Source organism: Populus nigra, chromosome 8, assembly GCF_951802175.1.
Source record: "Populus nigra chromosome 8, ddPopNigr1.1, whole genome shotgun sequence".
In the NCBI taxonomy this organism is placed as follows: Eukaryota; Viridiplantae; Streptophyta; class Magnoliopsida; order Malpighiales; family Salicaceae; genus Populus; species Populus nigra.
The window spans coordinates 21,811,604-21,835,548 of record NC_084859.1 but is presented as its reverse complement, the minus strand read 5'-3'; the positions used below and the strand labels follow the sequence as shown (position 1 = coordinate 21,835,548).

General features: G+C 34.9%; 4 protein-coding genes across 7 annotated transcripts; 1 reads left to right on the top strand and 3 right to left on the bottom strand.

The window, feature by feature from the left end:
• Positions 1-12: 12 nt before the first annotated feature.
• Positions 13-5,875, bottom strand: LOC133701814 (glucosidase 2 subunit beta-like). Of its 3 annotated transcripts, none has more exons than XM_062125922.1 (16): positions 5,563-5,875; positions 5,357-5,476; positions 5,052-5,147; positions 4,734-4,973; positions 4,308-4,531; positions 3,617-3,709; positions 3,385-3,504; positions 2,262-2,586; positions 2,075-2,188; positions 1,886-1,987; positions 1,744-1,801; positions 1,567-1,635; positions 1,194-1,281; positions 669-730; positions 535-586; positions 13-450 (listed from the first exon to the last, which is right to left on the bottom strand). In XM_062125922.1, exons 1-16 carry the CDS (start codon positions 5,696-5,698, stop codon positions 388-390), a joined length of 1,962 nt encoding a protein of 653 aa, XP_061981906.1. In that variant the 5' UTR covers positions 5,699-5,875; the 3' UTR covers positions 13-387. The 3 variants fall into 3 exon arrangements, with proteins under 3 accessions (XP_061981906.1, XP_061981907.1, XP_061981908.1); XM_062125923.1 differs by having other exon boundaries at positions 2,075-2,179; positions 5,563-5,874; XM_062125924.1 differs by lacking the exon at positions 3,385-3,504.
• Positions 5,876-6,699: 824 nt separating this feature from the next.
• On the top strand, positions 6,700-9,945 carry LOC133701721 (uncharacterized). The gene is made up of 7 exons (XM_062125764.1): positions 6,700-7,147; positions 7,447-7,523; positions 7,648-7,782; positions 8,250-8,304; positions 8,424-8,511; positions 9,215-9,313; positions 9,417-9,945. The coding sequence occupies exons 1-7, from the start codon at positions 6,813-6,815 to the stop codon at positions 9,552-9,554; spliced, it is 927 nt and encodes a 308-aa protein (XP_061981748.1). The 5' UTR covers positions 6,700-6,812; the 3' UTR covers positions 9,555-9,945.
• A 211-nt stretch (positions 9,946-10,156) lies between these two features.
• On the bottom strand, positions 10,157-14,061 carry LOC133701720 (2-oxoisovalerate dehydrogenase subunit beta 1, mitochondrial). The gene is made up of 13 exons (XM_062125762.1): positions 13,569-14,061; positions 13,243-13,354; positions 12,946-12,981; positions 12,799-12,858; positions 12,665-12,722; positions 12,459-12,556; positions 11,726-11,815; positions 11,555-11,623; positions 11,390-11,476; positions 11,066-11,161; positions 10,901-10,978; positions 10,521-10,607; positions 10,157-10,450 (listed from the first exon to the last, which is right to left on the bottom strand). The coding sequence occupies exons 1-13, from the start codon at positions 13,766-13,768 to the stop codon at positions 10,415-10,417; spliced, it is 1,107 nt and encodes a 368-aa protein (XP_061981746.1). The 5' UTR covers positions 13,769-14,061; the 3' UTR covers positions 10,157-10,414.
• Positions 14,062-15,407: 1,346 nt separating this feature from the next.
• On the bottom strand, positions 15,408-19,426 carry LOC133700445 (YTH domain-containing protein ECT2). Of its 2 annotated transcripts, XM_062123973.1 has the most exons (10): positions 19,267-19,426; positions 18,777-18,853; positions 18,598-18,697; positions 18,397-18,467; positions 18,059-18,233; positions 17,661-17,965; positions 16,664-17,260; positions 16,360-16,572; positions 16,131-16,277; positions 15,408-16,023 (listed from the first exon to the last, which is right to left on the bottom strand). In XM_062123973.1, exons 1-10 carry the CDS (start codon positions 19,292-19,294, stop codon positions 15,970-15,972), a joined length of 1,767 nt encoding a protein of 588 aa, XP_061979957.1. In that variant the 5' UTR covers positions 19,295-19,426; the 3' UTR covers positions 15,408-15,969. The 2 variants fall into 2 exon arrangements, with proteins under 2 accessions (XP_061979957.1, XP_061979956.1); XM_062123972.1 differs by having other exon boundaries at positions 17,661-18,233.
• Positions 19,427-23,945: the final 4,519 nt, after the last annotated feature.

Genomic DNA, 23,945 nt, shown 5'->3' with positions numbered 1-23,945 from the left:
TAAAGAAAGAAATAGGCCGACAACAAAAATGTTTTCTATTACTGTCCATATTATTATTGTAGTGATAATCTAAACTTGGTTCAATACAGTGTTACAATATCAATCATATTATAATCAGTTCATCTTCGCCGGACTTCGTCTTGAATGCTCCCATGCCTCAACCCAACCGTCACAATGAATTAGACATGTGACACTAAGGCATGCTCCAGAATAGAAAAAAAATCGTGAGCATCCTTATAATACTGCTCATAATTACTCAAACTACCAACGCAAATAACCTGGGTGACTTCCAAAATATTTCAAAATTCAATGGATGAGTTTTCAGGAGATCAATATCCGCGCAGTCAGAATCCTCTAGAATGTTTGCAGTAAGCTCATCCAGACAAGTTAAAGTTCATCGTGGCTCTGTGGCTGTTCTTTGTTCATCAAGTCTAGTTTATTTTCCAGCTCCTGTCACATTTCAGCATTCACCCAATTCATCAGAATGTTCAATGTAGAAAAGTAAGAGTTTCAATCTTAAATATATTAAATTACCTTGAGCTTTTCTTCTATGCAAAGTGCTGGGGTAGATAGCAATGCCACATACCTTGCATGACAAGCTTAATGAGTTAGGGAGCAATAGAAAGCATATGATCACACACAAGAGAGACAGAACGAGAGGTCCTTACTCGCAACGGCTTGGTTCATCTACATCTGTAACCTCATTTTTCAATCCACATCTTAGCCTGACCTGTAATAGGACATACAAAATTGCAGGTATTAAAACAAGGCAAGGAGTCTGTTTTTCGTTAAATTCTATATCTATTTGCCTTGTAGCACTTATGTTTAGGTCAAAAGAAAATATTGACACCAGTATAAATGTGAATTTAATGAAATGGAAAAAACAAATTATCTTACATGTTTCTTTTTTACACAAGTTCATATTAGTATCAGTTTCACTTTCAGTAACAGTTTTCTTGGCAATTAAAGATACTGAGAGAATAGAAAGGAAATAAAACATGAGATATGAGATGAAATGAAGTAAAAAAATTTCTTCTTCAAAGTATCTTGGACTTATGCTCAACACATTTGTAGCAATTGGATTGCTCGTTTCCTTATTTTACTTACTATGGATGTTTTTAAAAAATCACAAGTAATTATAACACAGAATTCTTCCAAAAAAATTATTCATGACAGCATGAAATTGTTGGTACCTTCATACTTCTATCAGGTCCATTCCAGCACTTATCCCCATTTGAAAAGACCATAACTCGGTATGAATCCTCGAATTCATTCCAGCGCCTTACACCAAAAAAAAAGCACAGAGAAAATTAAATAACATGTTAGTTAATCAATACCCAAAAGGACATTACTTAAAGCACCATTGTATTAATTGACAGCTAAGATGCTTACATTCATCTCTGACATGGATATCCAGGTTAAATGAAAGAATAAACAAAATGCTCAATGTAAACCTATAAAGCATAAAGATGCATGATGTGATTTCGTCTAGATGATCCCTTGATATATGCAAGAAGCAGGGAGACTGCTAGATAAAGAGCATAAAGAAAGTCATGGACACATTACCCCAAACGAGTTGTTGAGTGGCCCTCCAACTGAGAAGCTTCTTTGAACGGGCAGACTTTGTAAACATACCTGATGCGTGAATTTCAATTGCCAAAAGGTAAGATAAATCAATGATCACAACTGCAACTGTTATGAAACATAAAAGGAATATAAACTAGCAGAAGTAAGGTTGCTAACTTGTTCTGTTTGCTCTCAAAACAGTGATCGTAGAATGAATAGAACTCCATCTCTTTCCCTGAAATATTAACCTTCACAGTTAACTAACCGAAATCCGCTATCGCCACCAAGAAGCATACACATACAGCTTGTCAGTACTAACCATAATCGTGTTTTAGCTTTTTTGTCAAACTTGATATCCTTGACTGTATTTTCGACAACTTAGCACTGGACTCGTCATATTCCTTGCGTACACGAGCAGCCTCTATAGAAGTCAAAAGGTAACAGATGACCTGATTTTCATGCATTCATTTCCAACATAAAAATAGTAACAAAGTGTCTTCAAATTCACCTGATTTGTCCACTGGAGTTCGGAAGAATTTGAAAGCTTGTAGAATGCTCCTAAAGGTTTGCTGTATTTTCTCCAGCCAAGATGGATTACCTGGGGAGGTTGTATCTAACAACACTAGTATTTAATATTAGCTCATTAAATGAAAACAACTGAGCACAAAAGGCAGTAGCAACAAACAGTTGCAAACCTGAAAATTCAACTTCATCCTCAGCATCAGATTTATAAGAAGCAGTAGCATCATCATGAACATCCTCTTCATAAGTCTCATCTATATCATCTTCTACATCAGGATCATCATACTTGCCAGTGTCATCATCAGTTTCTGAAGCATAGCCATCATATTCCTCATCGTGAGTGTCCTGGGCCATCTTTTCATTGTCTTCATGGTCATTGTCCATTGTATCACTAACTCCCTCAGTTTCTTTCTCAGGATTTCCTGTCCAGCGAGAAGCAACAAGGCGGCCCAACTCTTCCTTTGACAACCCTTCAGCATCAGTGGATCCATCTTTCCCCTGAAGACAGCATTTACAGCAACCAACAAAAATTGTCAGGATGATAAGCTTCGTGGAATTATGATGAACTAAGCAAATCATTTAAGATTTACAAAACATCAAGAAATTTCGAGAGAAGTTCCAAAATTTAAAATACAGAAAATGGAAAAGGCATCTCTAAAGGTACTGTGAAACAAGCAATCTCAGCAATAAACTTAACTTCTTAAAAAATACCAGCAAGAAATCTACAAATATAATTCCATAATAATTTAAAGAATTCTGAGTAAATAGAATATATGAGCTCCTTTTCTTTTGAGTGACATCTCAAGCAAAACCACTGTCTTGTGTGATTATTAGCAACTCATACAAGGAGCCCCACAATAAACATGACTGTGTTTACAAAGTGAAACATAGATGACAAAAATACAAGCTTTGCTCGTGGCAAGTGACTGAGAGCTCCAAGTCTGATACCACCATGGCTGGCTCACACCCTATTGTAGTATGACAGGTGTCACCAAGATGCTGGTTTGACTACAAGACTACAATACCAACTACGGGTTGTATATTTTGAACTTTTATTTCAGAGAACTGAAAGAACGGTGTGCAAAACATATCCCTGAAGAGGATAATTCCATGGCGAACCCTCATTAGAATGAAATTGTAAATAAGCCAGCCAAGTAGTGTGCTAAACTCTAGGTTACATGGTCAAATGAAGAGCTAAAGCTTAAGAAATGAATTTCCAATTAACAAAATTTGGGAACATGATATGTATCACTAGAGTAACTTTCTTTTCCAATTATCCAGGGGCAAAAAACTCACATCTTCCATAGGTTGATCATGAGACACCTCATTTCCAGCATCATGATTAATTTCATGCACATGTGTAGAGTCATCCTTAGTTTTTGTTGAGACAGACTCTTCATCCTCTTGTCCCTCATGCTATATTAACAAGGCATGGCACATTGTATTTTTGTCAAAGACTAAGTTGGCATGGCAGTGGAGCACCACTTTCAAGAAGTAAAAATTGTGTACAATTGCGTAGTATTTTTACCTGCTCCGCTTTGTTAACTGGAGATCCTTCAATTTTGGAATCATCGCTAGTTTCATCTTCAGCTCCATGATCAGCATACTCGTCCACAACATCCTATTAGAGGTTATGAAACTTAAACAGCATTAGCTAAAGCATTGAGTTACGCACATATAATTTCCTCAAACCAAGCTGGGTATCTTTCAGCAAGCATTGTGTACATAGGGGATAGATACCTTACTCATTCAAACAAATGGAACCTACAAGGTTATTGGAAAAACCTCTTTACAAGAGTAAGAAGAAAACTATTCACTTTTCTGTCAAATCATGCTTCAATATTTCAAGCTCACTTTCTAATTGATGTCTTCAGAAAAAAAATTCTAAAAAGCTTGTGAATTTAGAATTTCTGCATCAATATATGTAATGAACACGCAAATGCATAGAAAAACTTTTGGATACATCTTTCAAGTTTAATATGGGCTAATTTGGTCATTTTATCAGCAGAGTAATCATGTTTGGAAAAGAATTGCTGAGCAGGTATGCAACGAGTATGTTTACTTGTTTCAGACAATCACATTCACTCCCATATGCTTTTAGAACATGTTATAAAGCAAAGTACTTTTAAACAAAGTTGAAAAATTATGAGTTTTCATGTGTGCATGCTCACTTAAAGTTTAATGAATGATGAGCATTGAAATGACACATTCAGTCAGACCTGATGTGCAGGAGAATCATCCAAAACACCGATTTCATCACGCGCACTTTCCACATCTTTGTCTTGGTTGTCAATTTTCTCCTCAATCTGTCCTTCGTTAGCTTCCCTCTGAATGGCACTTTTCTCCCCAGTGGCCTTTTCTTCAGCTTCTTTCCTTTCTTTCTCTTCCTTTTCTTTCTGCAAACGTTCTCTCTCTTCTGCCTTCTCTATCTGTTCTTTAAGCTCTACATGGGGCGGTGAAGCAGAAGAGCATTTACACAATAATTAGCCCGACACGTGAACAAACAAACAGAAAAACACATATTTTGTAAGATATGTCAGTCTATGCTCAAATCTTTTTCTGGAAATACAAGTGATAATATTTCGCTATTGTAACAAGTATAGCAGACTGATGTATGACAGCACAACATAGAGAAAAAACTATACCTTTAAGCTGTTGAACGAGCCCTTTCAGCACTTTCTCCTCATTCTTTAGCTTGGATAGTTCAGCCTCGTCTTTGGCGATCGCCGCCTTTGCTTGTTCAACTTCTTTATTTCTCAAAGCAACCCCTTCCTTATACGTGGCAATCTTTTTCTTCAACTTATCTCTAGCCACTTTGCCAGCTTCCCAGCATGTATTTGGACACTTAACTTGGCCATCATACTCATCACTCCCATCACAACAATCTACATTATGATATTATACAAATTACAGAGGACGAGTTAAATAATAACAATACAAACACATATTGCTTATGTACTCACCGCAGATGCCGTCATTGACTCTTGAAGAAAATAAGAAAAGAGGAGCATGTCCTGCATTTCTACAATAGAATTTCCCACCAGGGCATGCCGATGTGCCTACAATCCATCCATCCATCCATCCACCCACAAAATATACAGTCAAAACAAGTAAAGATATATATTTTTTTGTTGTTGTCCCCAAAAAGGGAGGGAATAGCATACGTAAGCAAAAAGAGAAACGTAAAAGGAAATAACAAGACGTGAAATATAGATGGAAAAAAGGGAGAGATGCAGAAAATGGATTAAAAGTAATCTAAGAGAGAGACCAGGCTCGTCGGTTGCATCAGGGCAATCACAGAAGTCATCGTTAAGCTGAGCTTTGGTGAAAGTAGCGGATCCATCTTTGCATTTTATAGTATTTGAAGATGTCTTGTAATAATTCTCATCTGGGCATTCAAAAAAATAACAAATTTTAGCAAACAAATCGAAAATCAAAACAAAAATCGAAAAAGGAAGAGAGATGAGGAGTGACCTTGAGGAGGGATTCCAAGAAAAGGGTTTTTAGGAACAAGAGGTGATGCTGATGCTGATCCACACAGCACTCCAAAAAAAACCGGAAAAACTAAAAAGAAGAAGAAGAAGCAGAAGCTCCTCCTCTCTACTTCCATGACTCAGTGTGTCTCTGTGAGAGAGAAAATAAATCAATCAATCAATTATTATTTATTTATTTGATTATTATTATATATATGCGTGTCTCTATATATATAATAGAGAGAGAGAGAGAGAGAGAGATTTGATGGACAGAGGAGGAGAGGACGGTGGCAGGCAGGAGAGTGAGGGGAGGCTTGCCGATGTCAATACGACGCTGTTTCCATTTATTTATTTTTTTCTTGTCTCTAGTGCTCTCCCTTAGCCTTTTCTTTTGAAAAGTTAATTAATTTTTATATTTAATATTGTCATGAAAATAAGCTAAAAATAAATTTATAGTATTTCATTATATTATAAAAAATAAATTGAAAAATATTTTTTTAATTTTTTTAAAATTAATTGAAAAAATAAAACAAAATTTTTAAAATAAAAAAATTAGAGGATGAGATTGAAAACAAATCTAATTTTATTAATTATTTAAAATAAAACTAATAATAATTAAAATAATAAATATCAACTTGACAAATAAAAAAGTTGAAAATAATGAAATTAAAAAATATATAATTTTATAAATTATTTCAAATAAAAAATAAATATCAATTGAAAGAATAAAGATCAAATATAATAGATAAAAAAAATTTAAATTAAAAATAAATTAAAAAAATAAGAATTAAAGTTAATACAAAAATAAAATTAAATCAAATTCTAATAGGTAAAATAAAAAAAGTAATCAAAAAAATTAAGAATTAAATTTAATATAATTAATAAATAATAAGAAATTTCAAAAATATATTTTTTGTAAAAAATAAAATAAAAATATTTTTTCTAAAAATTAATCCAAAATTTTTTTATTAAAAAATATTTTTTATTAATTAATTTTTTAATAATATAGAACAAAACCTAAAAAATATTTTTTAAGAAAATACTTTAAGAAACAATGGCAGTATTACTGTCGGCCTCTATTCTCCTCTCCCGATGAAAAATAAAATAAAAACAAAAACGACGTAACATTGGGTTGAACCTACACATTCGCCTATACCTACACACGCTGCTACGACTTACGAGTGCAAGAGGAAGCGAAAGATAATATTTTTATCCATCCATCCATTTGTAGAGTCGCAGTGAGAAGCAAGAATGGAGGGAAGCTCACTTTTATCGAACTGTTCGAAAACCCCTTTCAATTTCTTCAGAAACCCTTCTTTCCCATCTTCTTCTCACCACTGTTACTCTACTGTTACTACCCAGTCCCATATTGTGAGCTTTAGTTTCTTTAAACCCAACAGAAACCAGGAGATGAAGAAGAACAGGTCCCGCAAAAAAATTTTGATGGCAAGCTCTCTTCGAACTTCGGCTTTTGTTGTCGACAAAGCCTTGGACGATTCTTCTCCAACCAATTACAAAGAAATGATGCCAAAGATTGATAAGAGTGGAAGGTTTTGCAGCCCAAGAGCCGCCCGGGAGCTCGCTTTGTAGTTCCTCTCTCACTCTCTCTTCTTCTTTTTGTTTTTCTTAATAAATACCAAAAAAAATTATATATAATTTCTGGGTTTAGGATTTTACATCTTTGCTTTTCCAAATTTCACAACTTTAAGTCAGCTGATGCTCAATACTTCTGCTTCACATATTTGGTTCAGTCTCAAATTCTCAATCTTTTCCTCCCCTTTTTTTTCTAAATAGAAACTTTTAATGTTTATTGTCGCTTGTTTCCTTTTACTTTTCAATTTAAGAAAATGAAAATTCTTATTGGTTTTTGTTGGTGGTGCGCAAGATTGATCATTTATGCTGCGTGCTTAGAAGGGTCTGACCCAATTCGGCTATTTGAGAAAAGAATGAATGCAAGAAGAGGTAATTTAGTGATTCCCTTTACTTAAACATTACAGCAACTTTTGATGGTTTATATCATATTTGCTCTTTAAACACATCTGGTTGATGGTTATGTGACTGGCTTGTTTGCAATTCTTGCATTCAGAACCTGGTTATGAATTCGACAAGGCATCTTTGTTGGAGTATAATCACATGAGCTTTGGAGGACCACCTGTTACAACTGAGACTGTTGAAGAAGCTGATGAGCTTCAGCTTAGCGATGAGAAAGAGTCTGCAATTGGTAATTAGGCTTCTTTTTTTTATGGTCACTCGCCTAGCTATAGCATTTTGCTTAGCTTTTGATGAATGCGATTTCTTATAAGCTTTCCAGCTCTAGTTTTTTTTTTTTTTCCTATTGTCTCTTTCAGAGCACACATTTTTCAGGCCATTTTTATCACATCGAATGGCCTACAGTACCATTTTTATTAATTTTATGTGTTTTTAGAGAGTGTAGTGGAACTATTATTTACTATCCATAGATTTTAGAATCTGCAACCACAGACAAAAATTTTAATTTATATGGTCTCCCCGTACTGTCAATCTGCACCATTTTTTTCTTCAAGAGAATTACTTATGCCACCAGATTTAGTTCTAAAACATTTCTCATTTTCCCTTGTCACTTCTCTTTGGATGTCTGAATCAATCGTGCACTTTGTATTTCAGAAGTCTCTTTGGATGTCTGAATCAATCGTGCTCTTTGTATTTCAGAAGCCGAAGTCCTTTCAGCTCCTCCAAAGTTGGTATACAGCAAACTGCTTTTGCGGTAAACCTTCTGGATATATCTTGATCGGTTGATTGCGTAGCTAGAGCAGTTGAATACAGTGAAAGAGGCAGTGGGATTAAATTGTCTTTCTGATTGCTTTTCTGTGCCTTTTGTGGCAGTTTCACAAGGAAGCTTTTGGTAGCTGTGGTGGATAAGTGGGACAGCCATGTCCTTGTAATAGACAAAGTCTCCCCGCCAAATTGGAAGGTCTGGATTCGAGCTTTGACAGAATGAAATGCTTGATTTTCAAGTTTGCTGCTAGCTTTATTTTTGTCTTTTAACACCTTTTTTTTTAGTGTCACCACCTCACAGGTAGTTTTCTTTCTTTGTGCTTGAAGGTTGATCCCATGTTTTTTAATATCCCATGTTTTTTAATTTGATTGCTGTTAAACTCGCATGTTAAATAGTACATGACTTCTATGTGCGTGGTGGTCAGCTGGAAAGCGTATGCTGTCAAATACTTTGAATGAAATGTAGATTTTAAATATATAGTAAATGGTATATATTTTTGTAGAGCACTTGGTGAAGTCTGACTTTGATTCTAATCTGTCCTTTCTACCGCACCCCACTTCGTATTGAGTGTCTAATTGGTCCACAAATTTATACCAACCACAGGTTAGATTGCCATGGGCTGGGGAGACAGCAACCCTTGCTAACCCCTTGTGCTAGATGTTCATAAGTTGAGCGTTGAGTATTGATAGGATATTTTTGGATATTATTTGTGAGGAAGATGAAATTTTTGCTGCACTTGTTCACGTTGTTGAAATTGAAATGATTATCCAGTTTCATGATTGTGTACATGTTAACTCATGGGCTTGGACATTTTATCATACCACAAAGCTACATGGAATTTCATTGTTTTTCCTCTAATCCATGAATATCACACAAGTTCACTTCTCTCATGCCTCAGAATGAGCCAGCGGGAAGAATTTTGGAGTTCTGTATCCTCCACATGGCAATGTCTGAGATTACTGTTCTTGGCACACGGCACCAGATTGTGATTAATGAGGTAGCTTTTTATCTTCCCTGTACAAGTTAGTGTCATTAGCTTACTCTTCTTGCACCCCCATGCCATTAATCTGATCTTCCACTATGTTTGGCTGTGAATGAAGGCTGTAGATCTTGCAAAGCGATTCTGTGATGGTGCAGGACCGCGCATTATCAACGGGTGCCTTAGGACTTTCTTGAAAGATCTCTCAGGAGCCAGTGTGGCCCAAACTTCAGATGCTAATGAGAAAGTAGAAGTATGAAGTGAAACGATCCAAGTGACTGTCTGCTCAGGTGGTCAGGGATCCGAGAAGAAAAATTCAGCAGAAGAACCTCAGTTTGAAGAATGCTCTGAATGATGGAGATCGATTTTGAAAAAACTTTGTTGTCAGAAGAGCTGCATTGGTTGGTATCTTTTTTTAAGATGGAAATTCCCATAATCCTTCAATAGAGTGCATATTTATGCTATGTTTGCTGCCCTGCGCAAACGAAAAAGGACTTGTGGTGAATGACACCGCAGAGTAGAAGGTTTATATTGCTGTATATGATTTATCTGTCAAGTTGTAATGTAACATGGACATGTTGAGATGATGACTAAAATTTTGAGATATGATTATTATAAGGACAAAATAGAAGCTAATTATTTATCTGACATTCATATGGCTTTCATAAGAGTACTGGTGGTGGGTGTTTGTGTATGCGCATTGTAGAAGTGCAATTGGAAGCGGGCACTACCATGAAGTATCGTCTCCATCCTTGTCCTCACAACTATAGTACTATCATTGCTGGTTTAAGAGTACAGTCGTCGTACTATATTTGTGTCAATTGCTATTATTAATTAATTATCAAAATCAATGGAATGGAATGGGGTAATTACTGTTTTGACTATTTTTATTATGTTGTTAAGCATAATTGAATAAATTATTGCTTCAAGAGAATCGGATTCTATGGTTTTATTAGTTGCTGCTAATCAATCAATCCCCTTGGTTTTGGACTTGGACTTGGACTTGGCCTTGAGTTATTGCCCTAATGGATTCCTTGTTAATAATCCAAGGCCGAGGGGTACAGCAATACACATTTACAAACATTAAGCAGCTCATCCTGTCCTCTTCACCAATCACCACTAGTAATTTACTGTTGCTTTGATCGCATCCACTATCTGCATCCAAACACCACCAACATATTACCCATTTGCCATCCAATGTTAGGTTTCCATAACATGAATTTACCTTGTTCTTGGTCGGTACATAAAAGGGTTCAAAAACAAGAGGAAAGGGTGTATCCAGCCCGCAAATTCTGGCTACTGGGGCTTCTAACTGCAAAACACATCCACCTTTTTTAGCAATAAGTTGATATGTAAGTAATAGATGCATTACCCTTTCACCAATCTACTGCACCTTTAGCAACATATCTTGTGTAAATTAATGGCATCTCCTTCTTGCAGCATAAAGAAATTTTTTCTTTTTTTAACAATGTTCAATTTACACAAGAATGATAAATGAAAGACTTGACTGTAAGATATGATGCGAAGAAATTGATAGGAGGAGTGCTTAACTTAAATACTTGTGTCAATACAAGAAAATACAAATTTGTAAATGCTAATGCTTACCCTTAGGAAGCAACGTTCAACGATAGACGCAGAAATTTCAGCACCAAAACCTCCAGTAACTGGAGCTTCATGACTTATCTACAAAGAAACAACAGAGTTACCACCTAGTTTTCCACTAAACATCCTTTCTTTGCTTTCTTAGGGACCACAGTTTGTAATACTTACAAGGAGCTTTCCAGTCTTTCTCACAGATGCTTCTACTGTTTCTTTGTCCCAGGGTATCAGAGTTTTGAGATCTATCAGTTCACAAGAAATTCCCTCCTGCAAAATATAATGCATTAAACTCCCCGTTTAAAAGTTTGTAGCATATAAACAAATCAAAATTTCTTCTTAGAGGGGCAAAGTCACAAATGCAGTACAGAGAAGTTGCCATTTGGTAAATTTTCTGGTGCTTGGTGAATAATTCTATATTAAGTACGCTTAATGGAGATGTTTGGCACAGGTCACACTATTTAGTACATGACAAGGAACTATTGCAACTACAGTTACCTTCTCAGCATCAAAACAGGCCTGCTCCATAATAGACAGCTGTGCTCCCCAACCAACTAGTGTTATGTCACTGCCCTCTCGGATCACCTAAGTATTTATCGAATTAGTGACTTTCTTCAGATTTAGAATTCTGAACTCTCCAAAGAAAAGCTAAGAATAGCTTACCTCTGCCTCTGACAAAGGCAACATATAATCATGCTCAGGAACCTCTTCTACTGCCAAACGATAAAGCCACTGAAAATTCAAGGCATTTGTATTGATGTCAATCCCAGAATGAACCAATTGATAAATTTATGGTCATATTATTTATTTAATATGAGGACAAAGAGCAGGTGCCTTTGGTTCAAAAAAGATAACAGGGTTCGTATCACGTATGCATGACAGTAATAATCCTTTTGCTTCTCTTGGACTTCGTGGAACAACCACCTGTCAAAGAGATACTGGTTAGATTTATCAGAAAACATGTGTGAATCCCATAAATGGAGCTGGAAAGAATTCAAAGAAATATGACTGTCTTGCTACTTAGTCTTATTAACCCAAACGGAGCTCATGTGATTCAAACTTGATTTATCAAATGATGTATGAAAAAAGATAGGGGGAAAGAAAACTTTCTTTAAATTCTGTAAACAATAAATGGCATGACAGGACAGAAACAACCACCATTGTCCCACTTTAGGAAGTACTGTGGCTTACCTAAGTCAGTCTAGGGTGGTGGATGACATGGGAAATGTTTTGCTTCACAAGAGTTCCATGGAGTCTCAATGCTAAGCATATCTAAGTAAAGCTTTCACTTTCTGGACAAGAGAACTGGATAACTACAGCTATGAAACTGATAAAGCAAAACAACCACTTTCTACGTCATTGAACATCTGTTTCACACATTGCCATGTATTTTCATGTCTCGAAAAGAATGCCTTGGAACAGAAACTAGTATGGTATTCATGACGAAAAATATGCAACATTTCCACATAATATGCAGGCAACCAATTAGTAGGAGGCGTTGCTCCTAAAACACTCCAAACTTTCCCAAGGGAAAAATAAATTAAGAACGTGGAATAAGGAGACATACTTTGATACCAGGAACATGACAAAAGAAAGCTTCAGGGGATTGAGAGTGATAATGTCCACCATGGCCCACAGCCCCATATGGTGTTCTTATGGTTAAACCTGTGGAATAACATTAAATCCCATCACAACCGTAAAAATGAGTAATGGAGAGTGAATCAGTGGTTAAATACCAATTCCATTATCCAATGAAACAAAAACCAAATTCACCTCCACAATTAAATTGATTCCCACTCCGATATCTGAACTTTGCAGCCTCATTAACAATCTAAAAGTAAAAATTAGTGTCAACTAGAGGGAATTGAGAGGTAAGAATAAAGCTTGGAATTGGGAAGGATGCTTACCTGATCAAAAGCAGGAAAGATATAATCCGCAAACTGAATTTCTGCTATAGCACGATTATCCTATTAGATGAGATGAAAATAAGTAATTATCAGATGAGAAATGAATCAAAAGCTTATGCAAGCTCCGCAACAAATATGAAAACTAACCATTGCTGCCAGGCCTATGCCAAACCCAACAATGCCCTGCAAGTAGTTTATTTCAGTAACAGTGTTAGTTATAAAAGAAGGAAACTGGAACAATGAACCGAGAATCAGAACAAGAAGATCAATATTCAATATTAAGCAGGTCCAACTGATGGATACCCTTTGGCAGGTAGATTATCATTTACAGTCAACTTAACTTTATAGAAGCCAGTATCAGTAGAGAAAAGATTTTCCACGAAGAAATTCTATAATATTATATCAACAAGAGTAGAATAGCGACAGAACGAAACAGAGAGGTACCTGTTCACAAAGAGGGGTATTGAAAACTCGTTTTTTACCAAATTTTTCAGCTAGTCCTGTTGTGCATCGAAATACCCCACCAAAGCTCACATCTTCCCCAAACACATACGAGCTGGAATACAGTAGAAGGTCTAAATAATTACTACAGAATTTAATCTAATACTACTCCCTAAACACAAAACTCAAAGTTTCACTCTTGAAGAAATGGATAAACAGTTTGATCCAAAAAAACTCGAAAGTGAAAAGGATGGAAACTTTGACTGGGAATAAAAGTTTAGAAACCAAATAGAAAGAGAAAAATGAAATGGGTATTGCTAGAAACGTACCGAGGGTCGGTTTCTAATGCGATATGGAGAGCTTGATTGATGGCAGAGCAAAGATTCAATGATTTCCCAGTTTCTTGTAGTTGCTCATGTTGTTGTTGAATAACCTTGTTGCCTTGACAAGTGGTTGAGAATTCCCTGTTATTGAAAACAGAAGAAACCAATCTTCTTCCACATCTCCTCAAACTAGTTGCCATAACCATTTCTAGTAATATTTTGCAGGCACCAAAGATTCTAATTCAATTCAACCCCAGAAAGAAAGACACCTCCTTTGCCTCTCTTTTTTCTTTTTTTTTCTTGAAAAGACTTACTAGCTATTTTGGAAGTAACATTTATTGGAATTGATAAGAGGGAGGGTGCAGATGGTAAAGAGTAGGTGAGAATCAAGTCCAGATTTGCACGTTAAACAGGCCAGCCGGCATGGCATCTATGTGGGATACATGTGGCGAGAGTATCTCTACTGCCTCCTATCATCCACTATTTACAAGGGGAAAAAAAAAATACATAAATAGTTTTTTATTACGCTTTAAGACGTATGTGCTGTTGAGAATATTATTTAGATATGGGTCGCGGGTCCGTAGCATCTGTTTTTTGATATTTTAAAAAAATAAGTTTATTTAAAAATTTTATGATTATAATGTGTTAATGAATGATTTAATACATTTTAAAAATAAAAAATATTTTTAAAAAGTATCTTATATTATAATACAAAACATACATTTAGATACATTGTTTTTTATTATTATTATGGTGTTGTGGTTTGCATTTTACTCCAATAAAATATTTGAAAATAATTATTTAATTAATATACATAATAGTTTCTTTTTCTTGAAATCCCATTCAAGAAAAAGTTATAATTTATAATGTTTTTTTAGTGTCTATTTGTATTGCATTACCGTAGCTTCTATTTTTTAAAATATTTTTAAATTATTTTGTTTGAAAAGGATCAAATTGATTATTATTTTTATATTTTTATGGTTCTAATATACAAATATAAAAATAAAATAAAAATTATAGAAAAAAATCATTTTAATAATTGAAAAACATTATACATCACTTAAACTCTTTTTTTTTTCAAATCATAGCCAAAGTTACCATAATATCAAAACATTAGATATCATTTGATATTAAAATCAAGTATTTTTTTAAATACTGTTAAATAATTTTAATAAAAAGTTATAAAAACATTAAAAATCAATGAACATCTAAAAAAATACTATTTTAATATTATTTTAGGCTGCATATGGCTTGGTGATCCTTGTTAATTTGATAAAAGATGTGGAAATGCCAACTATTAATTAAATTTCTAAATAACTGCTACAACTATGAGATATATCCATCATACATCAGAATAAATTGATCAGTATTTATAATTGTGATAGAAATTGTTTTTTAAATTTATTTTTTTTGAAAATATATTAAAATAATATATTTTTATTTTTAAAAACATCGAAACAGTAAAAAATACAAAAAAATTATTTAAAAAAAAAAGTTCAAACGCAAAAACTAAATAAGTGAAAACACAAATCATATCATAGTAACGAACGAGAGCCTGAGTGTCCTGGGTTTGTCGTTCTCTGCCACTCAAAAGAGTCAAAATTGCTCGAATTATCAAGTTGAGCAGAGCGGAAGCAACGAGGACAATATCCCTAACACTTGGGGATTCTTAATCTTACGAAGTTTACCCCAAGAATTTCCCAGGCAAAAACTCAATTGAATCTCCCCTATTCTCGCAAACATACCAGGGACAAGAGATCAAGGCAAAGGGGTAATGATTGATACTAGTAATATTAGGAGAGAACACAGAAAAGGAAAGCAGCAATGGAAGATGGAAAAAGGAAAAGACATTAAAAGCTCCTTTTACTTGAAATATATTGCAGACTTTTTCCAACCTTGCTTTTCTAGCCCTCTTATAAGTGACAACATACTCTGTTGTAACAAAGGGGTTCCTGGATTTACAAGGCAGAAAATAATAACCAAACTGCAAAACAAGGATAAATATAGAGAATGTAGTCGGAAAAAAAAAAGATCAAGATAGAAGATAAAAACCCTAAAGCAGAAACCCTAAAACCCAAACTCCTGCCGAAACAGAAACCTGTCATTACTCATTAGCTTCCCACCAAGAACTATTTGGATTGGAAGAAGCCTAGCCCGCCAAGTTATTTTCCATCCCCCCTGAGAAGTTTAAAGCAGAAATCTTCTGACAAAACTCGTTGTATGAAAATCTACAAATACAGCTGCACAAAGCAGAACTTGCAAAACCCCATTTGCCATATTTCGATTTGCCTCTGATGCATCTTTAGTTTCAGCAACCAAAACATTCTAGAATCATTCAGCTCTCCCTTGGAATGCTCAGTTAGAGTAAGGTTCTTAGCTAAAATCAGAGACAATGTCCAGAAACTTTCTATGAACCATTTGCTATCTCTTTCTTTTCATCACATTGCTTTCCATCCCACACCTGCAATTATGCAGAGGATGGGTCAACATAAGTTAAAAAGAATTATTAGAAATAAAACAAACAAATCATCTATAAAGCAAGATAAAAATATTATGAAGATCACGTGCCTGTTTCTTGAGCTGCTGTTGCTTAGCCTTTTTCTCCTGGATCATCTTCTCCCGATCCTCATAAAACACAAAATCATCTAAGATGCATGTTTTGCTGCTATGATCCTTGAATATTTTTATCAATTTAAGCCCTTGCTCTAACTTGACCTAAAATCACCAAGGGTGCATTTTAGAATGAAAATAGTGACGGATAAGAACCAATAAAAATTATATAAGCTAATATAACTACCTCTTGAGTGTCTCTGCTGTTGGTGACTGGTTTGTTCTCGTTGTTCTCAAGGGTAATATGCTTCAAGAAACTGTTGGGGACATCCTTCACAATGTGCCACTTCACAGGGAAATAGCCTGTCCACTTGTCCTGTTGCCAATACTCGACACTCTTGTCAAAATCAACTCGCCCCGTCATCTCTGCCAGTCCTACAAATTGCCCACTGGTATTAACCTAGACAAAATTCAAAAAGAAAGCTTAGCACATGGTCATCAACAATTGTGAAATAATAAATCAGAAAGATCAGTATCATTCACATGCTCACCGAGAACAATAGAAACACAGGGCAGCCACCAGACTTCTGCTCAGCCTCTTGGTATGCCGCATCAAGCTTCTTGTTACCATTAGGTGTGCTAGCCCAGACGTTGTATTTAATGCACTTATGCACATCATCCTCGCTGTAAGATTTGATGATGAAAATTTTAGCATTATCATATTCCTCAGGGAAATCTGTTTTGTTATATTGTTCTCGGTCTGGAACTACAGTTGTCTTATCCTTCTCCTCAACATTAGTATCACCTGATGGCACACTCTGCCCCTTGACTGCAACTGTGGCAGGAACAAAACCCTTTGGGTTTTTGAAATATCCCTTGGCCCTAGGTCCTCTGTTCAGCTCATTCAAACCATCAATGCTGTCATTGTGATAACCAAAATAACCATTGCCTCGCCCCTTGGGTTTGTATTTGCTGTCGATAGGTAACCACCCATGTCCATTTATTCCTGCATTATAACCACCAGATCCAAAGCCCATACCAGATTTGAAACCGTTTCCATATTGACCATAGAATTTGTTTGGATACATCCTATTCATATATCCATGAGTTGAACCCACGCCTGGTGCCAGAGCAGGGTGCTGCCATCCCTGATGAATCAAACAACATCATCCATGAGAAAAGAATACTCTATAAAATGAATAATACTAATGAGCAAAACAAGGAATGTTCACAAAAGGAGTCTGGAAACATTTAGAAAAATCAAAAGTCATGCTCAAAAATTAATAAAGCCCCAACATTGATATAAAGGTTAACAATCCAAAATGGCATGGCAACATTTAAAGCGTTGTAGAACTAAAGAATAGGGGGGTAGACATCAACTTGAGATATCAACTTGGACAAATAAATAATAGAATGAGGAAAAGGATTCAACCAACTGAATCATTTGATTACGATTTAAGAATAATAAATTAGGACACCTGATTTATTATCATCCATTCGGTCAAAAACATGCAACAGATAGAATGAGGAAAACCATAGATCACATACCACGAAATGAGAATTTTGATGGAAATTCTGGTTCCTTGAAGATGGAGCGTTGCCAGCCTTTGAAAATGAAGAAGAAATCTCAGTGTTTTTGTACAGCCCACTGGAAAGCACAGAGGTATCCAGCAATGGGATATCAGGTTGTAACCTATCAAAACGAGATTTCAGATCCTTGTAGCCAGAAGCAGGAAGTCCCTTTGTAAAACCACCCCTTCCATATGAATTTTGATACTTGGGCTTGTAGGGAACTGCACCGTTGCTTCCCTTAACATCCACACCATTTGCAATGCCATTAGAATTTTCTTTAGCTGTCTCCACAGGCAGAGGCTTCTGGTCAGTAGCTGTTGAGATAGAAAGATCGCCTTGGGAAGGGGCTACATGGCTGGGTGTGAAGGGCTCACCGCTTGGAGTCAATGGCTGGAAGCAGGGAGGAGGATATTGGTAGTGCTGAGGACCATATAATTGACCATCATTTCCCATAGTGGGAACTGGAGAAGCTGCTGGTGAATATGGGCTATAGGGTCCATACCAATAACCATGAGGATACATAGCAGATCCGTTATCCCCATAAACCCCCTAAAAAACAGAAAATGCACATTAGAAAACCAGATGTTTGGAAAAGAAATGGAGTCCCCTAATTATATAAATACAATTGAAGAAGATATTAGAAAAGCAACTCTACCAAGCACCTAATAACACTGCCATTTAATACAACTACCAACCAAGCAGGAATACTTACAGAAACCATATCTACTCCTTCTGGGTTCAGATACTTTGAATAGTCGTCCCACTCCCCAGCCCCATTATAGCCTGGAAGAACCAGCAGCGACACATTTTATCAAATTTACGTTCATCTCTTCAAAGAAATCATAGAGCGAATAATTCAATATGAAAAAAAAAGATATTAAATTCCAGCAGTATTTTGGCACGTTAAACTCACCTCCATAGTAATAGGATTGATAACCATTAGGAAGATAGCACACAGTTGGATCCATGAAGTTGGATAGCACTGGGGTCACAGACCGGTCACTTGGCTGGATCTAGTAATAACAAAATTAACACATATAAGCACAAGTCTACGCCAAAGATAAAGATCTAATCTTTAAGGGTGAAAATTACCTTGCTGGTGGGCTCAGGCATCTCCAAGGTCTTTGTTTGTGAGTCCAAGGATAACTTCTGCAGCAAATCTGAAGTTTCTATGGAAATTTAAAGTAAAGGAATTCCATAAATCCGGAATCATAATATTGAAACAAACAACAGGAAAAAATCCCAACTTTGAATATTATTACTGGAAAAAAAAATAGAGCAAGCAATTCATCAAGAAGCAAGCTTCAACCAGAAGATCAAGCGTAATCCACAAAACAAATTTCATAGTGTGAAATTCAATTCACTTATGCCACATATATGTCAAGCAAATCAACCTAACAAGGGCATAGCTATCAGTACAAGTATAGTTAAGAAAAAACTCAAAACCCATCTCAAGTTCAATGAAATCCCTGCAAGAGAGCCTAAGAAACACAGCAAAACACAAAACCAGCAGATCAAGAGCAAAAAAGAAGAGCAACAAGTGAAGAGAAAAAGAAAAGAGCAGACGAGTAGATAAGGATACGGTCAGCAGAGGATGAAAGGGTAGCCATGACAGATCTTGTGAGATAATAAAACCCTTTGGTGGGTTCAGTGGATAGCCGCCAAAGGTTTGAGCTTTTAGGGTTTTTGGGGGAAAGAGGGTTTTTTTCACTCTACGTTTGTGATTCAAATACCTCCACCACGCCCTCCACTCGCTCTCGCTCTACCATACTCTCTCACCCGCAGGTCATTCAATGATATCATCAATGTTCATTTATTGGACCACATTTCCACTTGGCACGTTGTGAGTGGGTACCATATTTTTATTATTTAGCTGATGGGATTTTATTGGTGGGTGAGATAGGTTTGGGGGTGACAGTAGGGTTAGTTAGGAATCATGCATCGAAGGGAAGTGTTTTTTATAAAAAAGGAGTTGTTATTTTTTTTTATTTTAAATTAATTTTTAGAGTTATTGAATTATTTTAATATATTAATATTAAAAATGAAAAAATATTATCTTAATATATTTTTAAAAAAAGAAAGAATATTTTGAAAAACTTTGAAGAAAGGATCTCGCATCATCCTTCTCTTGTAAGGAATCCCTTTGTCTTCTTAAAGGGTTGTAAATGACAAAAAAATCCTTCGGCTCTACCTTTCATTTTTCCAATCCCATGGAAAAGGGGTAAAATGAAATTGACATTTCTTGGGGATATTATTGTCAATAAAACAATGGCGAAGATCCTTATGGGAAGAAGATGAAGAGAGAGGGGTATATATAATTAAGCAACACTTGGATATGTTGTTGTCGGTCAAGAAAGAAACAGTCCAAAATATATTTGTGAATCAAGGCGGCCATGGCTTGATTTATTTGTACCCCAGTCCATTTTTTTTTTTTTGATTCGAGTAAACCTCGTTTTCCAGAAAGCGTACTTTGTGGGTCCAGGTGAGCGAGTAAAACTCCGGTTGTTCCAGGCTCTTACAAGAGGTGCACGCCCTGACTCGAACTCAAGACCTATTGTGCAGATTTCAAGCCCTTTACCATCGCGCTACGCCCCTTGGGGACCCCCAGCCCATTCTTCACAGGCAGCAGCGGTTAATGATGTTCAAACATTTTTTAAAACATCTTTCTTTTCACTAAAAATTGTATTTTATAATTTTTTTTAAAAAAAAAATTGACATTCATAATTTTTTTATATTTTTTAATTATTTTAGTGTATTGATGTTAAAAATAAATCTTAAAAAAATATATTTTTATTTATTACTAAAAAAAAAACTTTAAAAAACAATCAGATACCACCTACTAACATTAAAATTTAAAATTGATGTCTTGTGATAGATAAACATGCTTGAAATTTGATCAACTATGAGGATGTTTGATATAATGACAATAATTGCTTTTAAAAATATGTTTTGTTTGAAAATATTTTAAAATAATATTTTTAAAAAAATTATTTTTGATATTAGAATATTAGAACGATTTAAATATATAAAAAATTAATTTAAAAATCAAAATTATTAAAAACTTGTTAAAATATTGTCCTAACAAAAATCACTTGAAAGTTTAGTGTAAGTTAATAAAGCGTTCACAACCCTAATTTCTCTTACTCAGAAATCATTCATTGTCTCTTTATTTTTTACTCATTAAGGACTATTTGCTTTTGCGTTTTAAAAATATTTTTAAAAAAATTAAATTAAATTTTATTTTTTTCTTGGCTTCTAATTAATATTTTTTTATATTTCTAAATTATTTTGATGTGCTGATGTCAAAAATAATTTTTAAAAATAAAAAATATTATTTTAATATATTTCCAAACAAAATATATTTTGAAAAACAATTTACTTCACTTAAATGGTCCCACAAACCCGTTTCTCCTTGTTTCTTCAACCTAATAGGTATAATGTGTATATTGGAGTTGTTTTCGTTCTTTATTTTTTTAATCTTATATTGATGATGGAAATAGTATATATATGATGATCATAATGTTTGAGATTTGAGATTATAGTTTAGGGTGTTTTTTAAAATAATTTGTTATTTGAAAATGAATTAAAATATTTATTTTTTTAGATTTTGTTATTTTTAATATTAACAAATTAAAATTATTATAAACACTAAAAATATATTAATTTATTATTTTTTCAAGTAAAAAATATATGAAAACAGAAATCAAGGCAAACACCCAGCGGAATAGAGTTTCTAGGGGCAAGCAGAAAGCACCAAGGCATGTTAAGCTATGTATATTTTGTTTCTATGTTGCGTGTTGCTTGCTGATACAAGATAAACCCAGCGAAGCGGTGCCATATATACCTTTTGTTTTGTTTAAATTTGTTTAATGGTTATGGTAAGATCAAACATTCTCTCAATATTGTTGGTTTTCACTGACAAAATCAACGGACTCCTGATGTTGTGGAATCCATCAGACCATACTATCTCTCCGGAACCATCTCTCTCTTGAGATTTCTTGAGTGATTTAAGTTCACAAATTAAGTAAGAGCATTCCTCCTTGAAGCATGAGAAGATCAAAATCCTGGGCCAGATTAGCACCTCTACTCCAAGAGGCTTAACAATGCTGGCAGAGTATATAGCACTTGTTTTTCCACCTTGAGAATGTCGGAAGAAACTGGACTTGAGCTAGAAGGAGGTGCTGGTGAGTTTCCGATGACTGTTTTACTTGGTAATATATATCCTCACCACAGGATTCCTGCATGGTTCAGAACTTCCATGTTAGAAATTGGTCAAATTTGTTCTGCAACAACTGTGTATTGTCTTCCGATTCAATGAGCTGATCACATCATTGTTTCCGTGAGGAAAATGGAAAGCATCTCCATTTATATTCTTCTCATGATAGTAATATCAGACAGTGACTTCCAGGGGAAAAGGAATATATGCAATACATGAACCATATTCAGTACTCGCTGAGAAGATTGAGCAAGATGGATTCCAGTTTTAATCCCCTGAACATCGTCGACACACACTGTGGGGATGATACCAACACCAGCAATTTACTTGGTAGGAAGTTCGACGAAGAACAAACCAGTTTCATCGGCCCCTAAGACTGCTGCTTGTACAATTCCCGCTGATGGCACTGCCCCCTGTGACGTTGTGATCGTAGGCACAGAGAGAGAGAGAGAGAGGTACCCATCTGGCTTCCAAGCTGCAAATCCTTCTCTTTGAATAGAAAATTCAGGTGTCACTGCAAATTCAGTCTTTTCCAATATATTGAACTTCATCATCCTAATCTTGTTTCCTGTCCTATAATTAAAGATTCGCCTAATTAAGCTAGAGGACCAAGCCTTAAAGATTAAGGCACAATCTTATGTAAATAATTAATTATCAGAAAATTAGTTGTAGAAGCTTTGCTATCTACTGAAAAAATACTGACTCGATGATCAAGCCTACTCAACTTGTTGCCTGATCACAAGTTTACAATCAAAGACCTTAGAACTTATAACTATTAAAGTTTCACCACTTCGGATATCAACTTCAAATCATTAAACCTGCTGAACATGAACCCTAAGTAGTACTTGCCTTGTCGATAGGCACAGCATTTCTATCATAGAATTTCATAATTGAATCTTAAGGAATCATCATAATTTGATTTAAGTAAAGCATCTAGTTTGCTTTTATAAGCAGGAAATTTAAGTGCAACATAATGTTAGATGAGTGGCCCGTGGTTAAATCCAGGCCATCTCCAAGATCTTTATCATGTCATCTGTTAACAAATCCCAAGTAAAATCACTCCTAACCAAGCAAATGATTTTTTATTTTTTTTTATACCTGAATTTCACAAAGATTGATAGGTTCAGAGAGTTCTCAAAGGTGTTTGATAATTTTCTTATGGATTGTATATAAACCTAACAAACTTGTTTGTGGATTAGCATGATAAAGAAAAGTCCAAGAAGAGATTTGTTCGGGTCAACCAAACAATCTTATAAAAAAAATTCATGATTTTTAATCAAATCATAAAATTACATTTAAATTTGATTAGAAGATTTTACATATTTAATTTCATAAGAAATTGGCTACCTTTCTTCAACTACGCTCCAAAAGAATCTTAAATTATGCTTGAAAGATGATATTTGAGCTAATTTAATTATTTTCATTTTTATTTTTGGATTTTTAGTTTAATTCTGGATTTTGTATTGTTTTTTATATTTGACTTAAGATTCTAATTTTCTTTCCTTATAGATCGTTTATATAAGAAAATATAAACCTTTAAAGAGCCATACTAAATTAAAAAAAAAAAAAATCAGTAATAGAACATGCATGGATTAGGGTTTTTGTGATGAAAACTTTTTTCAAGAAATTTTTTGATCTTTCTTTTGCTTGTGTTGTTCGCATCTGCGATAAAGAAAGCAAGAAGTTGTGCTAATTAGCAGCCCGTTGATGGTGACTGCCTGGGCCTCATTCTGTAATCCTTTCATTCCTTTCCATAGACACCGGCCACAAGCGTTAAAGCATAACCTGTACTCCACATATATATAACAACACTCAACTATCGCAATCTGTGCTCCAAGCTAGAACTTCTTTCTTCTGTCAACAGATATAATTTCCTTTCATACAAGTCAACATGCAATGTTCATATTCGATGCTCGCATTCAACTTCCCGTGATCAACCAACAACATTCAAGAAGAAGCTAGCTACTTCTTTTACATGTCAGCATTAAAAAACAAAAACAAAAACTCTATTTCGATAATGCGCATGAACCCGTGTTCTTTCCCTT